Here is an 18,764-nt window from a genome sequence, read left to right on the forward strand (position 1 = left end):
TTGGTGGCAGGCAAAGAAGCAGGTAGAGGCCTTAGCCTTGACACCAATAAAAGGAGCTTCCTACTTCTTCTCTCTCAGCATCTCTCCTACTCCAAACTCACAGCTTCCACTCCTTCCTTCAGCTCTTGAATACACTTTTGATGCTGATGCCGACCACCAGGAATTACGGCGAACTCCCAGAGTCACCTTCCGCAACAGGAAGACCAGCGACCCTGAGCATCAATACTCAGGGACAGTACAACTGCCCCAACAACATGTCCGTTCTTGCACCAAGGCCACAATGCAGTTAAAGGTGAGCCTGCATGCCAGAACATGAAGGACACTAAGGGAACTGTCAGTCTTTCAGTATCACCAAAGCTCAGCACTGTCATAATTGTTTTCCAAGCTCAGCAATGTCAGAAAAACTGTACATGAGTGTCATTATGCTGACTGGAGTCACATCATCCTTAATTTAAACTCCATGCTTCCATTTCTTGCATAGCTGATCTAGAAATGTTATTCTGGCATATCCCTCATTTTGGGCTTCAATGCAGTGCAGAAAAAGAAAAAAATTAAACAAAAATAATATATGGCACCATGCCCAAAGTCCTTATATAGTTGGCATGTGTCGGTCATCATGCTTAACAGTTTGCAAAGGACATTAGAAGACAAACTAATGTTGTCCTTAATGTTCAGCCTTCATTTCAAACATGTCTCTAGATTGTTTTTTTTTAAAGAATGTTTAAACTTCTCGAGATACCTTTTTAAAACATAGCTATTTTATTCATTTTATTCTTTCATTTCTCTGCAAGCCCATGATGCATTTAATATTTTAAAATTAAGTTATAACAGAAAACATTTCAAACAAATTTCCCAATTTGTCCTTATTATTAAGCATCTTTACCATTCCTGTTTTGCACCATATTCTTCATGAAATATGGACCATAAACCTCACAGCTCTCACATCCTGCCATTTGGAAGGCTGAGAGGCAGTGACATGACTGGCATTAGCTGAAATCTATGTAGAATCTATTTCATGGAGAAAAAGGGTTCCCTGTTCTTAATCTGATTACCTCTATTGCAGGATCATGTCCGTGACAAGTTGCGTCCTATTGTTGTGCTGGTGAGCTACAACATCAAGCATACCCGCAGCCGACGCCAGACCCCAGGTGCTACCCTGGGCGCACTGTCCCCTGTGCTAAATGCTCTGCCGCCCAATAGTCAGAGAACTGAGGTAGGCAAGCATATCATAATCCTGGCTGATTCGTGATAATTCTCTTTTTCCTCCCCTCATTTTATGGCTAATGACAAGAGTATAGGAGAAGAGAAACTGGAGCTCATTCAACCTGTACCTTCAGTGCTCTGGACATGAGCTGGAGCTTGAGCAGCATTTGACTCCTACCACAAACCTTTCAAGAGTGCCTTAGAAGTTGCATCCCCTTTTTCATTTGTGTGTCCCCCTTATCTTTTGGCCTTCTGTTCCTCCTACAGGTGAATTTCCTCAAGCAGGGATGTGGAGAGGACAAGATCTGTCAAAGCAACCTGCAACTGAGCCATAGGTTCAGTTCTCGTATTGATGATTCTCTCTTCCACCCCCTGCCTAGGTATGAGTGTGATATTGCTTCTCTGTTGGCTCTGTTATTTAGCACTAACAGTGTAGGTGCTGCACAGCAGGCATCAATGAGCAAAAATGCATGTGATTCTACATTCCAGTGTTCTGGTTTGCATAGAAGAGCGATGTTGCCAAAATCAGACCTTTCTCCAAATCCATTTGTCTTATCAACAGTGGAACAGTGGAACCAAGGCTTTCAGAATCAAAGGACATGACCTTTGGATTTTATTGAAACTGTACCATCCAGCACTTGTCCCCAGGCTTCTTTGTCACATCTGAGCTTTGCTGCAAATCCTCCGTATAATTTTGGATATGCAGAGAAGGGTTTTTCTTAAACACATGTATTGTTATGAGTTAGTTCTGTAGTAATACACAGTATTTTGAAGTGGGTTAGACTTGAATGGTATCCTATATACAATAGCTCTAGAAATTGTAATTAAAAAATCAACCCCTCAAAAACTGAGTCAACTTATCTACAGGTCAATGTAAGTACTATACCTTAAGTCTTATTTTAAAAGAATAAAAGAACCATTCCCTTCTCTGAGTAGTGTGGTGAAAGTGTAGTCGGTCTTGGGAGAACCCAGAAGATGCACCATTCCTCTAATCTCTCCAGCACAGCACCATTCCTGGCCTTTCTGAATGGCGAAGTGGAAAAATTGTGGTGGTAGCAAAGGACACCTGGCCCCAAGGAAAGGCTAGTACTTTCCCCTCTGTAGAATGACCTTTGACTTATCTTTGGGTCATATCAAAATCCATATTTTTGGCTCCAACACCTGCCTTAGATTTATATTTGAGTATATAGTAGTCAAGACCTATTTGCTTTACAAAACCCTTCTATATGCATATAAAAATGGCTAAAACTGGTTTGTTGCAATTGATCAGCACAGTTGCCAGCATTTTTGCCTTCTTCTTGAGAGTATGGCTATGGAGACCATAATGATGAGTGACCAAACCTCACAATATACCGATATATCACTAGGCATAACCAATCTCCTTATGCACTCATGAAAGGAGTTGGTTGGCTCAATGCACGATGCAAGGCCAGAAAGTTATTTTTGTTCTTTACAATATGTTCTGTCTACTTGATCTTAATGAAACAAATTGCATCCTTTGCATCCTTTGAAGTTGTTCTGGTTTGTGGTATCTCTAGCACGGCCTTCATGAAAGACTGTTTTTTTCCTCCAGAGGCGATGATGGCTTGGACATTTTTTCCATGACTGACCAAAAAGTAGTAGCCCTTGAGATCTTCATCACCAATTTTCCTTCAGACCCTGATAACCCACAGCAGGATGGAGATGATGCTCATGAAGCTATGCTGTTGGTCTTTCTGCCACCTACCTTACCTTACTCTGCCGTGCGCCCTTTCAATGCCTCGGTATGCTTTGGTATCTGCTGCAAAATATCCGGCTGGGTGGGCTGTCAATAAAAAAAAGGAAAGAGCTGGTCTGTGGGACTAGCTGACTGCTGTAGGTCTGATGTTTTTTCCAAAAACGAGGCAGGTATCTTGGGTTGGGGGTGTTGAATGGTGTTTGAAGGTACAGTGTTCCCTCACTACTTCACGGTTCACTTTTTGCAGATTCGCTGTATCACGGTTTTTCAATAAACTCTAAAAGACTATTATAAATCATAAAAAATTGCAATTTACAGCCTAAGGAAGGGAGGAAGGAGAAGCCGAAGGGAGAAAAAAGGAGCCCAAGCGGCAACAGGAGGAAAAGGAGGCGATTTATCAACACAGGATTTGTTGATAAAGACTTAAAATAGTGTATAACTACTAAAATAATGTATAAACATTAAAATAAATATAGTGTCCCTACTTTGCGGATTTTCACTTATTGTGGGTGGTCCTGGAACATAACCCCAGTGATAAGTGAGGGAACACTGTATGGCACTTCGGAGGGATGTATGGCTTCACTTATTTTGTTCTTGTACATGAGCATTTTTAAAAATATCAGTTTTACCATCGCCAAGCAAAATTGCAACAATTTGTACACATTTTGAGAGATTTTTCATATTTTGAGACTTCCTTTGTAAACGTGTTGCAAAAGTGCTTGTGCAAGTTACTGTTTTTGTTGTCGTCATGCTGACAAAAAAAGTGCTGGTATTTTGCTTTCCTACAAAGACAAATGATCTTATAGGTAACCATTTTTTATAGTATCCTGATATGCTGAGACACCTTTGCTCTAAGAATATGTTTTATATCTCTCATGTGGAGTTATTGATCATAGAGATTTTAGAAAAGGAAGGCTTTCAGCAATAGAATAGAGTCTCACTTATCCAACATTCGCTTATCCAATGTTCTGGATTATCCAACGCATTTTTGTAGCCAATGTTTTCAATACATCATGATATTTTGGTGCTAAATTCGTAAATACAGTAATTACTACATAGCATTACTGCATATTGAACTACTTTTTCTGTCAAATTTGTTGTATAACATGATGTTTTGGTGCTTAATTCGTAAAATCATAACCTAATTTGATGTTTAATAGGCTTTTCCTTAATCTCTCCTTATTATCCAACATATTTGCTTATCCAGTGTTCTGCAGGCCCGTTTACGTTGGATAAGTGAGACTCTACTGTAGTTACATTTGGGACTCAGTGGCTTCTGTTTTTCATAGCTGCGCTGGCATGCTAGGTTTAGTATTTTTGACACTACAAGGTAGTATGTAGATAGGTGGTTCTGCTGCATGTAACTATAAGCAAAATGTTGTATTGCTGGAAGTAAGGGAGAATGGCTCTACAAGGTGGGATGCATTGAAAAATACAAGGCAGGTTAAGTCAAAATGTGCAATGATTTGTTCTGCTTACACACCATATAGTGCAGAATTTTGACTGTGGTGATGGTTTTGTTTAGGGACACCACACAGTAATATTCAGCTTTTGCAAACATATGTTCAATAACTTTCTATTTTACAGGGTAAGACACCAGCCTGTGTGTCTAACCAGAATGCCTCTTATGTTGAATGTGAGCTTGGAAACCCCATGAAACGTGGAGCACAGGTGAAGTACAGAGCGACAAAGACAATGATCACTTCCACATGAGTAACTATCTGTGTTTTGTCATAATTCTTATTTCTGAATTCCCTACCCCTTCTGCTTTTCCCCTCAGTTTCGGTTCTACCTTGTTCTCAGCACCTCTGGCATTACTTTGGAGACTGAAGAGCTGGAAGTGGGGCTAGAACTTAGCACGTGAGTAGTGCTTTCTTTCCTCTCAAGAGATGGGCTTTCCTAGATCAAATCAAAGGACATTGCTAGACCCCTATCTGCTATGCAATTTTATGAAGTCAACCTTGGTCATGATAGCTCAGATCAAAGATCTGTCAGGTGAGGTTGCCAAGCCTGAAATACCTCTTGAGCAGTGTGGGTATGTTCATGTGTTAAACCTCTTTATTTAGGTCAGGGTTTGTGAGGCATCTACAGGAGATATCGAACTGTTTACTTAGGGAAAGAGAAAATAGCTGATTAACATGTGATGATAGTAAACTCTATCCTGGATAAACATCTCCAACTCAATTTTTTTCCCCCTACAGGACCTCAGAACAGCCTGGGTTGGCCCCTGTAATAGCACGTGCCCGTGTGGTCATGGAGCTTCCCCTCTCTGTTACTGGGTAAGAGCCATATGGGAAGACTTTACATTCACTTCCATTGTCATGTAGCCCCTGATTTTAAAAGCAGAAAGAGTTTTCTTTAGATTTCTTTCCAACACTGAATGGATCACAGTGCTACCCTATTTCCCCAAAAATAAGACCTACCCTAAAAATTAAGCGCTAGCATGATTTTTTCAGGATTTTTCAGGATGCTCAAAATATAAGCCCTACTTCAAATAGTAATAAGTCCTAGTTATAGTTCATTAAAAAGTCAATTTAAATAGTGTCCAGGTAGCGATACATAGGCCCTAATGAATCCTTTGGAACAAAAATTAATATAAGACCCTGTCTTATTTTCGGGGAAACAGAGTATGTGTTGTTGGAGGCTTTCATGGCCGGAATCACTGGGTTGCTGTGAGTTTTTTGGGCTGTATGGTCATGTTCTCAAATAAAAAACCTGGACTCAGCATATTATTTGAGAACACAGAAATGCTGGACTACTCTAACAACCACAATGTCAGAATAGTCAGAGAAGCCATTGAAATCCGCAAGCATGTGGACAATTTCAACAGAAAGGAGGAAACCATTAAAATGAACAAAATCTGGCTATCAGTATTAAAAAACTCTAAAATCAAAACAGTAAATAAAAAACAACACTCACACAGGGGAATTCCAGACAGGAAACAATCAGGGCCAGCTAACACCTCCCAACAAAGTATTCTACCAGGCAGGAAGCAGCCAGGCTTTGAAGATGTTAGGCTATTCAATGGCCAATTGCAATATTCACACTTGCCTCAAACAGACAAGAGTTCTTTCTCGCACCCTGGACCTTCCACAGATATATAAACCCCATTTGCCTAGTTTCCAACAGACATCACAATCTCTGAGAATGCCTGCCATAGATGTGGGCGAAATGTCAGAAGCGAATGCTTTTGGAACATGGCCACTCAGCAACCCCAATCACAGTGCTTTTAGTTGTTGAGTCAATTCAGCTTTTAGAGCTCAGGGGTCCCCAAACTAAGGCCCGGGGGCCGGATGCGGCCCATCGAAGCCATTTATCCGGCCCCCCATGGCACAAGGGCAGAAGGGGGTTGGGCTAAATGACCTAAGGGGTCTCTTCTTCTCTTACAGCCATTATTATTATTATTATTATTATTATTATTATTATTATTATTATTATTATTATTATTATGACACAGCAAACTAGATAGATATGCTGGATTTCGTTTCACAAAATCACAAGTCGAACACTTCCCAAGCGTCCAGGACTGTGTGATGTATTTTCGGATGATGCGTGCAGATCCCAGTAGGGTGGCCTTTTGCAGTTGGCAGATCGTAATTTTGTCAATTATTATTATTATTATTTGAAACGCAACAAGATGAGTCCACAGCAGACATTCTGCTGGCTGTTGTATTGGATCACACGCCGGACACTTCCCAAGTGTCTAGGACTGTATAATGTATTGGTGAATAATGCGGGCAGATCCAAATAAGGTGGCCTTCTTCAGCTGACAGATGGTAATTTTGTCAGTGCCGATTGTGTTTAAGTGCAGGCCAAGGTCTTTAGGCACTGCAGCCAGTGTGCCGATCACCACTGGGACCACCTTGATTGGCTTGTGCCAGTCTTTGCAGTTCGATCTTTAAATCCTCATATTGTGTTAGCTTTTCCAATTGTTTCTCCACAATCTTGCTGTCCCCTGGGATTGCAACATCGACAATCCATACTTTGTCTTTTAATTGAGAATAATAATAATAATAATAATAATAATAATTATTATTATTATTATTATTAACATTGAGGCTGGGTGGCCTTCTGTCAGGGATGCTTTGCTTGTGCTTTTGATGCACAAGGCTGAAGGGGGTTGGACTAAATGGCCCAAGAGGTCTCTTTCAACCCTCTTTTTATTGTTGTTGTTATTATTGTTATTATTATTATTCATTATTATTATTATTGCTCGGCCCACTATAGTCCGGCCCTCCAACGGTCCGAAGGATCATGAACTGGCCCCGTTTAAAAAGTTTGGGGACCCCTGGCTCAGCACATCTACACCCCTTGTGGCTGTCAAAAATAAAATCACAGCCTGCATATTTTATATCTTTTGAGGAATTCTGGGTTGCTTTGGTGCAGAATTTGTGGGATGGAGGTTGGTATAACACATGACAGCTGCCTGAGCATCCCCTGAGCTACCAATGGAACGTGTTCTCCACTTGTGAATGATGAAATGCGAAGAGAATTCAACTGCATGTGCTATGAATCCATGACATCAGAGATCCTGTTTCACATGCCCAATGGAAATTAAGGGAACAATTTAAATCTTATTTGTTTTCAGAACCATAGCTGTCTGTGATGCACAGTCAGTTCCAGATTGGCAGAGGGTAGATATTTCTGTGCCTATGGAGAGCTTCATGCACCCATTCCCGTCTTTCTCCTTCTGTCTTTCCCTAGAATGGTAGAGCCACAGCAGCTCTTCTACAGTGGAGAGGTGCGGGGTGAGAGTGCCATGACGAAAGAAAGTGAAGTGGGCAGTCCTGTGCGCTACCAGGTGATGGTGAGTCTTCTCCACATCAGAGCTTTGTTTATAGCGCAATTCATTAATTTCGTCTCTTTAACCCAACGCCCCTGATGTCTTAGACTAACTTCCATTATTGGAGTTGTCATGTTGGAGGAGGCTGTTTTACACCAGACTAGTTGTTATAGCGAGGAGTGAAAATACTTAGAGCCAAGAATCTGAAATCCTGTATTTTTGGGTGAGAAGATGGGAGGCAGCCATGCCAGAAGAGTAATGTGGTTGATAGTCAAGATTCAGCAGTAAATACACAATCACTTACTCAGATACTTTATTCTATGAGAAAGGCTATTGGGAGAAAGTTAAGCTTTCAGTTAGCCCAATCAAGCAGATACAAAGCAGATTCTTTGTTGCTTTAAGCATTCTGGAAAATAGCTGAAATTTTTCCGTTCTAGTACCTGGTTATGGATGAATTAGGGAGTTCACTTGTTCTAGCAACTGGGAATACAGAAATACTGAAAAACAAATCATAGTCTTCTGCATACATCATGTATGGAGATGGATATATGCAGAAGACTATAGTTTGTTTTAATCTGGTATATTATATATTATGTATGGAGATGAACTTGTGGACCAAAAGGTCCCAGGTTCAAATCCCGGGAGCGGAATGAGCACCCGCTGTTAGCCCCAGCTCCTGCCAACCTAGCAGTTCGAAAACATGCAAATGTGAGTAGATCAATAGGTACCACTCCGGCGGGAAGGTAACGGCGCTCCATGCAGTCATGCCGGCCACATGACCTTGGAGGTGTCTACGGACAACGCCAGCTTTTCGGCTTAGAAATGGAGATGAGCACCAACTCCCAGAGTCGGTCACGACTGGACTTAACGTCAGGGGAAAACCTTTACCCTTACCTTATTGTGATGGAGCCTCCATTAGCGCAATAAACCCTTGTGCCAGGAGGACTGCTGACTTGAAGGCTGGGTTGCTGACCTGAAGGTTGCTGGTTCGAATCTGGGGAGAGCTGGGAGAGCTCCCTCTGTCAGCTCCAGCTCCCCATGCGGGGACATGAGAGAAGCCTCCCACAAGGATGGTAAAACATCAAAACATCCGTGTGTCCCCTGGGCATCTTCCTTGTAGATGGCCAATTCTCTCACACCAGAAGTGACTTGCAGTTTCTCAAGTTGCTTCTGAAAAAATGTATGGAGATTGTATATCTGAAGATTGAAAGAAAATGTAATTGAGGCATGGCACTGTGCAGGGATAGCGAATCTATGATTTTAGTGTTGGTCAACCGTTTTCAATATAGCCAATAAAGAGGGATGATGGGAATTGTAGTCCTTCTGGAATATCATTTGTTCCCAGACTCTGTTGTAGGGAATGCTTTCTTCCCCTTTGGATAGAACTTTCGTGATTCACATGCAGCGTTTGCGCTCTTTTCTCTGGTCTCCAGGTCACAAACAGGGGCCAGTCACTGAACACCCTTGGCTCAGCTTTCCTCAATCTCATGTGGCCCCATGAAATTGCAAATGGGAAGTGGCTCCTCTACCCCTTGAAGTTAGAGCTGGAGGTCTCAACGCAGCCTCAGAAACGCACAACTTGCAGCCCAGAACCCAACCCTCTGCGTCTGGCTCTGGTAAGTATCATGAGAATGAGGCAACAAGGGAGAACATTTTGCAGAACATTTGGCTTTCCTGTCCCACTTCTTCATAGGCAAACACAGTCTTAATATAGATACCATGAGCTGCTAAATTCATGATTACCTGTTCTGCTTGTGGAGAGAAAACACACATAAAGAACAGTTTCTTTGCCTGCTCCTTCAGTGGTCCAAATGGCAATAATTTATTTTTACAGTTATTGTTGTCATCTCAGTCAAATTTGAAACGATGATCTGCCTCAAAAAAAAGAAAACACCCTGATTTGCAAATTTTGTGTTGTTGATATGATATTCACAATCCCAGAAATTATGAAATACATAGTCAACTGAATCATGTATAATTTAATTTTTAGAGGTATAAACCTATTTACAAGTTTTAAGGCATCTTTGTGTAAGCTTGTGTGATTTTGCTTCACAAACCAAAGCACAGTCCTGCTGTTTCACATTATGTCTATTTGAAAGCTTTGCCTTGTACTGTGAAAATAGACATTTGGTTTCACTGCAGATAGGTACCCACAAAAAAGAACAATCATCGGTTTTTTTTTGCTTGTCATGTCTAAGCAATCCAAATGTCCACCTGAATCACTGATTTATACATTTGTCAAGTTGATGAACTGTGTTTTGGATGCATGCCTGAAACCTTCATGGCAAATTTATTGCTTCTTTGAGAAAATTGTAAAGCTGTGGTGTTTAAGAACAGAAAATGCCAATATTTGCAATGCCCCTAATCTCCTGTTCTTTTTTTCAGGAGTATTCTCATCAAAGTAGGAAGAAACGGGAAGCTCAGCAGACAGAGGCACCCAGCAGGCCATTGACTTACTGGGAGAGGCGGAAAAACGCTACCTTGGTGAGTGGGACTCTGCAAGGGCAGTGACGGGGGCTGGGTACATTCCACCCACCCATGAAATTACCATGCAAGGGTAAAACCCAGTGCACAGCATGAAATTCAATGACATCCCAACTCCACACACATGTCCAGGCATAAAAAGGAGGAATTGCAAAAGAGTGTCATTATAAAAGTATAAAATGTTTTTAGAGGAACTTCTTTGTCAGAGGCTTGGTTAATGTTGATATGCATGATACTATACAACTAAAATCCCTTTTCACCCTTGTTTTCCTAATGTTCACATGAGAGTCTTCGGTTAGACTAGACTACTGCTTCTTCAAATGTGGGTCCTGATCCCAAATACGGTCCCCTTAGCTCAATGTTGGGGTTGCAAAAAATTGGCATCAGTAAAAGATTTTCAAACACGACCTATTTACACACATCTGATAATAATAACCTGCAGTGTTTATAGTCGACTCTGCGGAAGAGGCTTCAGCTGTACTCCACAAAAAGGGAAATCAGACTGTTTAGGAAGCCTTGCAAATGCTGATTTATTATCAGTAAATGTTTGATTTTTATACCTATTTTATAATCCTATGTCCTTGAGGTCATGTAAAAATTTCCCAGATGGAAATTAGTCACAAATTGAAATAGTTTTAGAGGCCCTGGAGTAGACAATGTCTGCAAATTTTGTCTCTCTGAAACCATGAGGGTCTGAAACCTGTTTTAGTGGGGTAAAATAAAAATTGGATCTCTTAGGATTCTAGTGCTTTAAATATATTACGTGCTAGAAACCAGATTCTGCAACTTAAATAATCAATACAGCCACTCAATCAGCAAGATGTATGAAAAAAAATAGTGGTTGTAAGCATTACATATGGCTATCCAACTGCAGCTACTCTTGGGAAGAGCCCATATGAAAAGGTCTACCTTAAATCCAGCATGAATGTTAAATGTTACCAAGGTGGCACCATTGGGACAAAGGAACTATGCATCTGCCTGATACTTCATTTTCTTTGAAAGTAGTTCAAGAACAGAGAAGGCACTTTACTCCATAATTTCAGAGTGAGGGCACAGCCTATGGTTATTGACCTGGCTCTAACACCATGTGTTATCTTTTACTTTTTGCTTTAGGATTGTGCCCAAGGCACTGCTCGTTGCCAGCTCTTTCAGTGCCCCCTCCACAGCTTCGACCGCTCAGCCGTCCTCACTATTTGGGGTCGTCTCTGGAACAGCACTTTCCTGGAGGTTAGTCTTGACTCCTCCTGCTGCATGTGAGAGGAATAACAACTTACAAGACAGACAGTGGGGTATATTTTAAACATGGTGTCATTCCAGCATATAGGATCATGAAGAATATAGGTTAGGCAAAATAATATAAATTAGTCAAAAACACCGTGACGTACTTTGTTATTAAGAAGTAGTAAGTACATCGTTACAGGAGCTGATGTGGCTTAGCCAGCAGCAACAGTGGCTTGCAGTTCTTGAACAGAATTTTCTGAAATGTTATTTTGATGAAATATTGGAGTAAACGTATTCCAGATAATAGTGCTGTGTATTTTTGCACCAACAATGAAAAGATTTACTGGACAATTAAATGACTCTTACGTGTCTCTTTATATTATTGAAAATTTGTCTGGCCTTTCATAAGCATTATTTTTAAAAAGGAGCCCCCGATGGTGTAGTAGACTAAAGCCTCGTGACTTGAAGGTTGGGTTGCTGACCTGAAAGCTGCCAGGTTCGAATCCCACCCGGGGAGAGTGCGGATGAGCTCCCTCTATCAGCTCCAGCTCCATGCGGGGACATGAGAGAAGCCTCCCACAAGGATGGTAAAAACATCGAAACATCCAGGTGTCCTTGCAGACGGCCAATTCTCTCACTCCAGAAGCGACTCAAGTTGCTCCTGACATGAAAAAAAAAAATTAAAACAAAAGAAAAAAGTGCCGTATGTTTTCACCATTGTTTTTCCTGTTGACTCACATGTATCCCTCTCTTTCTGTATCCACTGTTATGAAAGCATATTGCAAGAGGACAAATATAGATTGCTGTACTGATGTTTAAATGTCCAATTGGTTGTTCTGAGCTTTATTCCCTTTTGTCCGCAGGAGTACTCTGATGTGACATCTGTGGAAGTCATTGTTCGAGCCAGCATCACAGTGAAATCCACCATTCGTAACCTAATTCTGAAAGATGCCACAGCACAGGTACCAGATCCATAGGCCACTTCCACGTTATCTTTCCCTCATGTGTTTTGTGGTGACAGACGATTTCCTAAGTTACTCCTTCCAACTACACTGTCTATTCTTGCTCTAGGATTAAAGACAAGGAAGATCTTAGTGAAATCATAAATACATACAATGCCAAACCACTTTGTCCTACCATTGCAAAACAGATGGATTGAAGTGGCTGGCAGTGGCCAACAATTTCCATTAAAAGACAAAAAAAGTATGAAAATTATAAGGTGAATTGAAGGGATATTGTTAATAAGGTGCAAGATTTACTTAATAGTAATGTTATGAGATGAAGTGGAAACTGCACTTACTTCCAATACAAACAGAAGCAGAATGTTGCAGCATGGACTGATTTTGGTTTGGTTGTAATCTGTGGCCCTGTTGTGTCCACTGAGAGAGGCAGTTGATCACCTGCCTCTTTGGGTCAATTGTGTAGTCTGCTGGGTTGTTCTGCTGTCAGTCATTGTTCCTCATTGCACTTTTCAAGTCACTCTGCTCTATTTCTTTCTGCATTCTCTCCCCCCCCCCCCCCAGATCCCAGTGACTGTGTACTTGGATCCCATTGTGGCCTTGGCACGAGGGATTCCCTGGTGGATCATCCTCATTGCAGTTCTAGCTGGAATTCTCGTACTGGGTTTACTGGTTTCCATCCTGTGGAAGGTAAGCATGCTGACCGGGGGAAATGACAGTGCTTCCTGGGATACTTCTGGGAGATGGGTCAGTTTGGCCTTGACAACGATTTTAAAAGGCTGACTCCCCACTTGCTTTATCATGCTGAAATGTGTGTCCTAGCAATCTCAATATCAGTATCGAAAGTGGTACTGATTTTTTTGGAGAAAGTTTTATTGCAACAAGAGCCCAATCCCTGTAGTCTGTCCATGATCGCTACGAAGTCCGGGAAGGTATATCCTTCCAAAATCAACACAATTTATCAGCTAGTTTTCACATTTTGGACACAATTTTTCAATAATGAAAGACCTAATTCAAGGCACTTTGGAGTGTGATGGGAGATGCACTCCTTCAGGGTTACCTATGGACATAGGTGGATGTTTAAGGGAGCGGTCAGGGTTTTAGAGACCATTCCTGGGAGCTGGTCACTTGCAGAGCTGTTAATACCATTCATACTTCTCCCCATTCATAGTGTGGCTTTTTCAAGAGGACCAGTCGGGTATCCAAATATTCCACAAACTATTACCGGGCCCGGCTGGCCATCCAGCCGTCTGATGCTGACAGGCAGGCCATGGAGGCCTAGGGTAATGCCTGTTCTGACCCATCTAACTGACTCTCTGTTTGTATGTGTGCAGGAGTGTGAGCACAGATGGGGAATGGGAATTGTAAACAACGGAGTGTTCTTGATTGTGAGCTCACTGAAAGTACTAATGCATGGACCAACAAACAGTAACGTTTGAGCACTTTTGAGAATGCCTAAGTGTACATGGAAATGTGCCGAGAGAACTCTGCAGAGCCTAACAGACAGAAGTAACTATAACTATACTGACTGCAACAATGCATGATCATGAAAATAAATCTCATTACTCAAGGACTTAAGTAACCTATCAAAAATCTGATCAAGTGTGAATGTGCAACTTAATGGAATTCTGAAAATGTTTTGGGAGTCAAGTACATGCATGTGAAACATGTTATCAAGTGTGAAAGGCATTAGCTGCTGAAGTGTATGCATTTGAAGGCGCATTGAGGTACAACACCCACTTCGGTTAGCCTCCAACAGTAAGGCGATTCTTCAGGAATTCTGGGAGTTCAGAACATCTGAAAGCACCAAGATGCCTTACCTGGGCAACATAGACAGTTGAATCAGGGCTGATACCAGGGCAGACCCAAGACATTTTGCTCCTTTGGAAAAACAAGATTGCCCTGTTCTTTGTTCCACAAGGGAAGTCATTCTGTTGGTTGGTCCCAAACTATGGTATTCCCTTGCAGAGAGCTAAGTTAGCCACCTCTTTACTCTCTTTCTGTTCATAGCCAAATATGTTTTAATGTAATAAAGGCTTTCATTTGTCAATTGCCTGTTTCAGAAACACCTTTAAATGGGAGTGCTATATCTGTTATATTCAATATTATGATATTATTCGATATTAGGGAGCTCTGGCGTGGGCTAGTCCATGAGGTCATGAAGAGTCAGAAGCGATTGAACGAATAAACAACATTGTTTTTTAAATGCGTTAAACTATTTTAATTAGTTTTTAATAGAATTTCTTAAGCTGGCCAACTTAAGAGGATGCAGGGCCAGCCGTTAGATATACATGGCTTTATCCTACCAAAACTTGGCTGCCTATCCCACCACCTAAGATGGCTGTGTCACTTGGTCTAATGACAGGGCTTCCTTTGCTAGCATCTGTGGGGACTTAGTGGGGCCCACAGCCCCACAGGAGCCCATTGCCAACTCCTCAGTTCTCCCCCCTACAACACAGTTCCATAATAATAATAATAATAATAATAATACGTTATTTATACCCCACCACCATCTCTCCGCGGGGACTCGGGGCGGCTTACATGGGGCAGAGGCCCAGACAACATAGGACAAAATATAGGCAACATAATACAAATCACACTATAAAAAGATAAAACAGTAATACAATATATCAATATATCATCTATCCCCTCTAAGCAAGTGACAAGGAAAGGCATACCTTACCACCTTTCCTCTAAGCAGACTGGATTGAAAGGGGAACAAGGAATAGGTGGGCAACTGTGAGAGCAGCATAGACCCCCAGGAGGACACTTTGACTCAAGGTTTCATTGGTATTGGGATGATGTGTGAAGGAACGTTAATGTACAAGGGGATTAGGAACCATATATACCAAAATAAATTCAGATGGTTCCAGTTAATGGGAACAGATACACCATTTAGTACTTCTTTTCCTGCATAGTCCAAAACTCTTATCTTTGCTTTCAACCACAAAGCTGTTATAGCCGACATGAGATGTGCCGTTCATGTGGCTTTTCATAATGGCAGCAAGAATATCTTGGGTGGGAAAGGTATTAACTGCCTTTGCCCAGGATAGTTCTTATACAACTAATTATATTCCAAAGTATTAGGCCTGCAATATGGGAGTCCACCATCTGGATGTGTTCAAAGACTAGTCTCTGTACTAGCAACTGCAGAAGATTCTAAGGATAATTGCATGAAGTCAAGGGAGTTTGGATAAAGGAATCCTCATCAGTTTTTGTGTATCATTGTCAGAGTCCATGGTCACAGGGTATGTTTTTGAGATATGTGCTGTGTAGGGCCAGGCCATGATGATGTGCTACCTGAGGCAATGGGTAACATGACTTCCCCACCAGTCCAGTGGCCACTACTTGCGCTTCGGTCAGTGGCATACTCCCTGCAACATATCTCAAGGCAGTCAAATAATTGGGGGGGGGGGCAGTACAGGACAAGCACAGTGTCACACTTCTTTGACCTGAAGAGGGATGATGGAGATGAACTAGGAATGACTGGAGCATTGCTGTTGTCAGTCCTCAGCATCTGTTGTCTTCTTAGTGGTAGACCTGGTTCTGAGGATGTGTTGCAAGCAATATCTCTTGCTGGAAAGAAACGTTTGGTATGTAAAGAAGAGTCACACAGTTCTCTCTTGGTCATGAGTGGTGGATGTAATCTTTAGCTTGATAGCAAAAGAACATCCCACTTCTTACATTGCTACTTGGTGACCTGTTGACTAGTGATTACCGTCACTAACATAACAGCATACCCTTTTCTCTTCTAGCTCGGCTTCTTCAAACGCGTCCGCTATGAAGAAGCCAAGGTGCCACAGTACCATGCAGTCAAGATTCCTCGCCAGGAACGCCAGCTTTTTCGTGAGGAGAAAACAGGCACCATCACCAAGAAGGACTGGGTCACTAATTGGAGTGGAGACAATGATGGTTATGTTCCTGTCTCGGCCTAGAGACATTCCCACTTTGACCTTTAACTTACGATTGGTAGAGAGCTGCTACTTGAAGGACCTTTCTGGTGATATCAGACTGGATAACAGTAACAGTGTTTTTGCCCGCTCTTCTCTCTGAAAGATCTGCAGAATTGAGAAGAAGAAATGCTCAGCAGAGATTCAGGGGACATGTGCTTAATACTGGTGATGGTGGACAAAGGCCAATGGCTGTACGGGTCTTTCCTGGAATTCTGCTTTTTCTTATCAAGCTGAGTAGCACAGGATGCAGGAAACCGAGCCATTACCAGAAGAAACGTTCTGCTTTCCCTGTTCCCGACCCCCGTCAAAAAAAGAGAGGAGGAAAAGCCAACAAGTACCCTGCTGTTATACATTGTTATCTTCTCTACTGCAAAAGGACCTCACGTTTTCTGCAAGAGGCATGGTTCTTTCGGAATGAGGAGAACCGGAATACCTTGGATGTGTTATAAGCATTCAAAGCCAAAACAAAACTCTGGTAAAGAAGATAAAGAACTGCCTTCACCTGAGCAAAATTATTTTCTTCAGGCTAGCTTTTTATAATTTATATTGTCCAATTAATAATAAAGATGCCTGAAAGACAGAGAGGTTAGATTAAAGAGGACATACTTTAATCACAGAGATTCTGCATACCACTGTACAGGAGTGACACTAAAAGGCTTGCCTTCTCTAAAACCAAGCATGGCTCTGATTGTTAGAGTCATTTTTTTGTCCACCATAAAACATGCACTGACAAATACAGTATGTGTGGCTTATTCAGTCTAGCACAGATACAGGGCAGCTTAAGAGACACAGAACTTACTTCCCTCTGCAACAGAATAAAGAATGCAACACGGCATTTCCCAGTCTTTCCACTCTTGGTCACCAAATGGTGGCAGCATCTTTACGATACAGTGCTCTACTTGGATACTCATAAACAGGGCTTAGAAAAGAAACTTCCCCAAAACTGTTGACATCTGTGTGAGTTACACCCAAATTACTTGTTTATGGCTGCAGGTTCAATTGTGTCCATTCTCCTGCTGGTATATACACACTTGCACACTGGAATACTGCTCTGTTCTGGGTAATTTAGACAAGTGCCTGTCTCTAGCCACAATTCCTTCTCTAGAAACACAAGTGAGACACAGCGGTAAAGATAGAGTGGGGATGAGCATGATAAATGAGTGTTCACCATTCTTATGGTAAATGGTATAGACATTTTGAAGGACAAAACACAACTAGATCAAAACAGTCACGTTGAAAAGATAGTAAAGTTCAGATCTATTATGTTAAATGAAACTCACTGCCTAACACAGATATGTAATACAGAAGCAAATCCAAATGGGTGAATGTGGGAGAGAGGTAAACATGGCAGTGCATTACCCTTTCTGTCTTCAGGTGTTTTGGCCTTCAACTCTCAGAAATCCTAACAGCTGGTGAACTGCCTGGGATTTCTGGGAGTTGTAGGCCAAAACACCTGGGAACCCACAGGTTGAGAACCACTGCTTTAGAAGAAGCTAGGCAAGGGCCTGGAAATTTGCCATCAATGGCTTATTCCAAAGAAGTCAAAAGGAAGGCCTCACAGTGAATCCATGTCTTTCAGCAAAGGCTCAAGTCAATAAAATAGGTTAAATGTCCCATAGATTCTCCAGTCAGCAAATTATTATAGTGTACAGCAATACATTTGGAGGAGATGGTTGATTCTTTGTAAATTATTCAAATGATTTCAAATTGTTGCACAATATTTTATTCCTAATGCCTGCATTGTAATGTGCTTATACATTTGTCTCTAAATATGTAAGCAAACACATGTAATGACAAATGCCACTAAAATCTATAGCAGTATACAAGTTGCCCCTGATATCCACTGGGGTGTGGTTCTACCATCTGTACCAAAATGTGTGGATGCTCAAGTCCCATTAGATACAAAGGCATAGTAAATGGTACCCCCTATCTAAAATGTTTGGTTTTGGGTTATATATATTTCAAGCCATTGGGCAGCCGAATCGATGACAGACTGTGTATTCATAAGTAGTTATATGTAGCCTCCAGAGTACATAGCACTCCAGAGTAAATTAACATATGATTTCAGCCTGTAGATAAAATATATAGCAAGAGAGCCCACTGCAATGAAGTGCTAGTGACCAAACCTTGCAGGAGACAATGGTTTGTCCAATGGTATTATTAAAATGGTCTTCATTCTCAAATAAATATTTTACATATTTTAACAGGATGCCTAACAGTACAGTCCTTTACATATCTACTCAAAAGTCATGTCTACTGATTTTGATAGGACGTATTCTCAGTTACGTTTTGCAGTCAACAGCAATCCCATACTTAATAACCTAAAAGGCTCTCAAATCTTACTTCATTCTTGGAAACATCCAAAGTCCTCCAAAGCAATGTTTCACACAATACTTTTGCTTTCCTTCGGTTCCCTTCACACTAAACCATTTCAGCTTGAGTAT

At 41.4% G+C, this 18,764-nt stretch overlaps 1 protein-coding gene and 1 long non-coding RNA gene across 6 annotated transcripts in view; one reads left to right on the top strand and one right to left on the bottom strand.

Moving 5' to 3' along the window:
* Window positions 1-17,058, top strand: part of itga7 (integrin subunit alpha 7) — a 73,403-nt gene extending 56,345 nt beyond the window's left edge. For 4 of the 5 annotated variants that reach the window (XM_062971020.1, XM_016994978.2, XM_008114399.3 and 1 more), the window contains 14 exons: window positions 123-292; window positions 1,064-1,213; window positions 1,471-1,583; window positions 2,777-2,966; window positions 4,508-4,591; window positions 4,701-4,780; window positions 5,122-5,199; window positions 7,625-7,727; window positions 9,137-9,319; window positions 10,089-10,187; window positions 11,301-11,414; window positions 12,272-12,370; window positions 12,932-13,057; window positions 16,123-17,058. In XM_062971020.1, coding sequence (XP_062827090.1) covers window positions 123-292; window positions 1,064-1,213; window positions 1,471-1,583; window positions 2,777-2,966; window positions 4,508-4,591; window positions 4,701-4,780; window positions 5,122-5,199; window positions 7,625-7,727; window positions 9,137-9,319; window positions 10,089-10,187; window positions 11,301-11,414; window positions 12,272-12,370; window positions 12,932-13,057; window positions 16,123-16,302 — 1,769 coding nt within the window. In that variant the 3' untranslated portion in view covers window positions 16,303-17,058. Of the gene's footprint in view, window positions 1-122; window positions 293-1,063; window positions 1,214-1,470; window positions 1,584-2,776; window positions 2,967-4,507; window positions 4,592-4,700; window positions 4,781-5,121; window positions 5,200-7,624; window positions 7,728-9,136; window positions 9,320-10,088; window positions 10,188-11,300; window positions 11,415-12,271; window positions 12,371-12,931; window positions 13,058-13,538; window positions 13,650-16,122 lie in introns of those variants that run through there. The other variant, XM_008114400.3, reaches the window with a different exon arrangement.
* LOC134296339 (uncharacterized) lies at window positions 2,912-10,094 on the bottom strand. The gene is made up of 3 exons (XR_010003051.1): window positions 9,447-10,094; window positions 8,598-8,900; window positions 2,912-3,007 (listed from the first exon to the last, which is right to left on the bottom strand). It is a non-coding gene; the product is annotated as an uncharacterized LOC134296339 (long non-coding RNA).
* Window positions 17,059-18,764: the final 1,706 nt, after the last annotated feature.

Source organism: Anolis carolinensis, chromosome 2 (assembly GCF_035594765.1).
Source record: "Anolis carolinensis isolate JA03-04 chromosome 2, rAnoCar3.1.pri, whole genome shotgun sequence".
NCBI classification, from domain to species: Eukaryota; Metazoa; Chordata; class Lepidosauria; order Squamata; family Dactyloidae; genus Anolis; species Anolis carolinensis.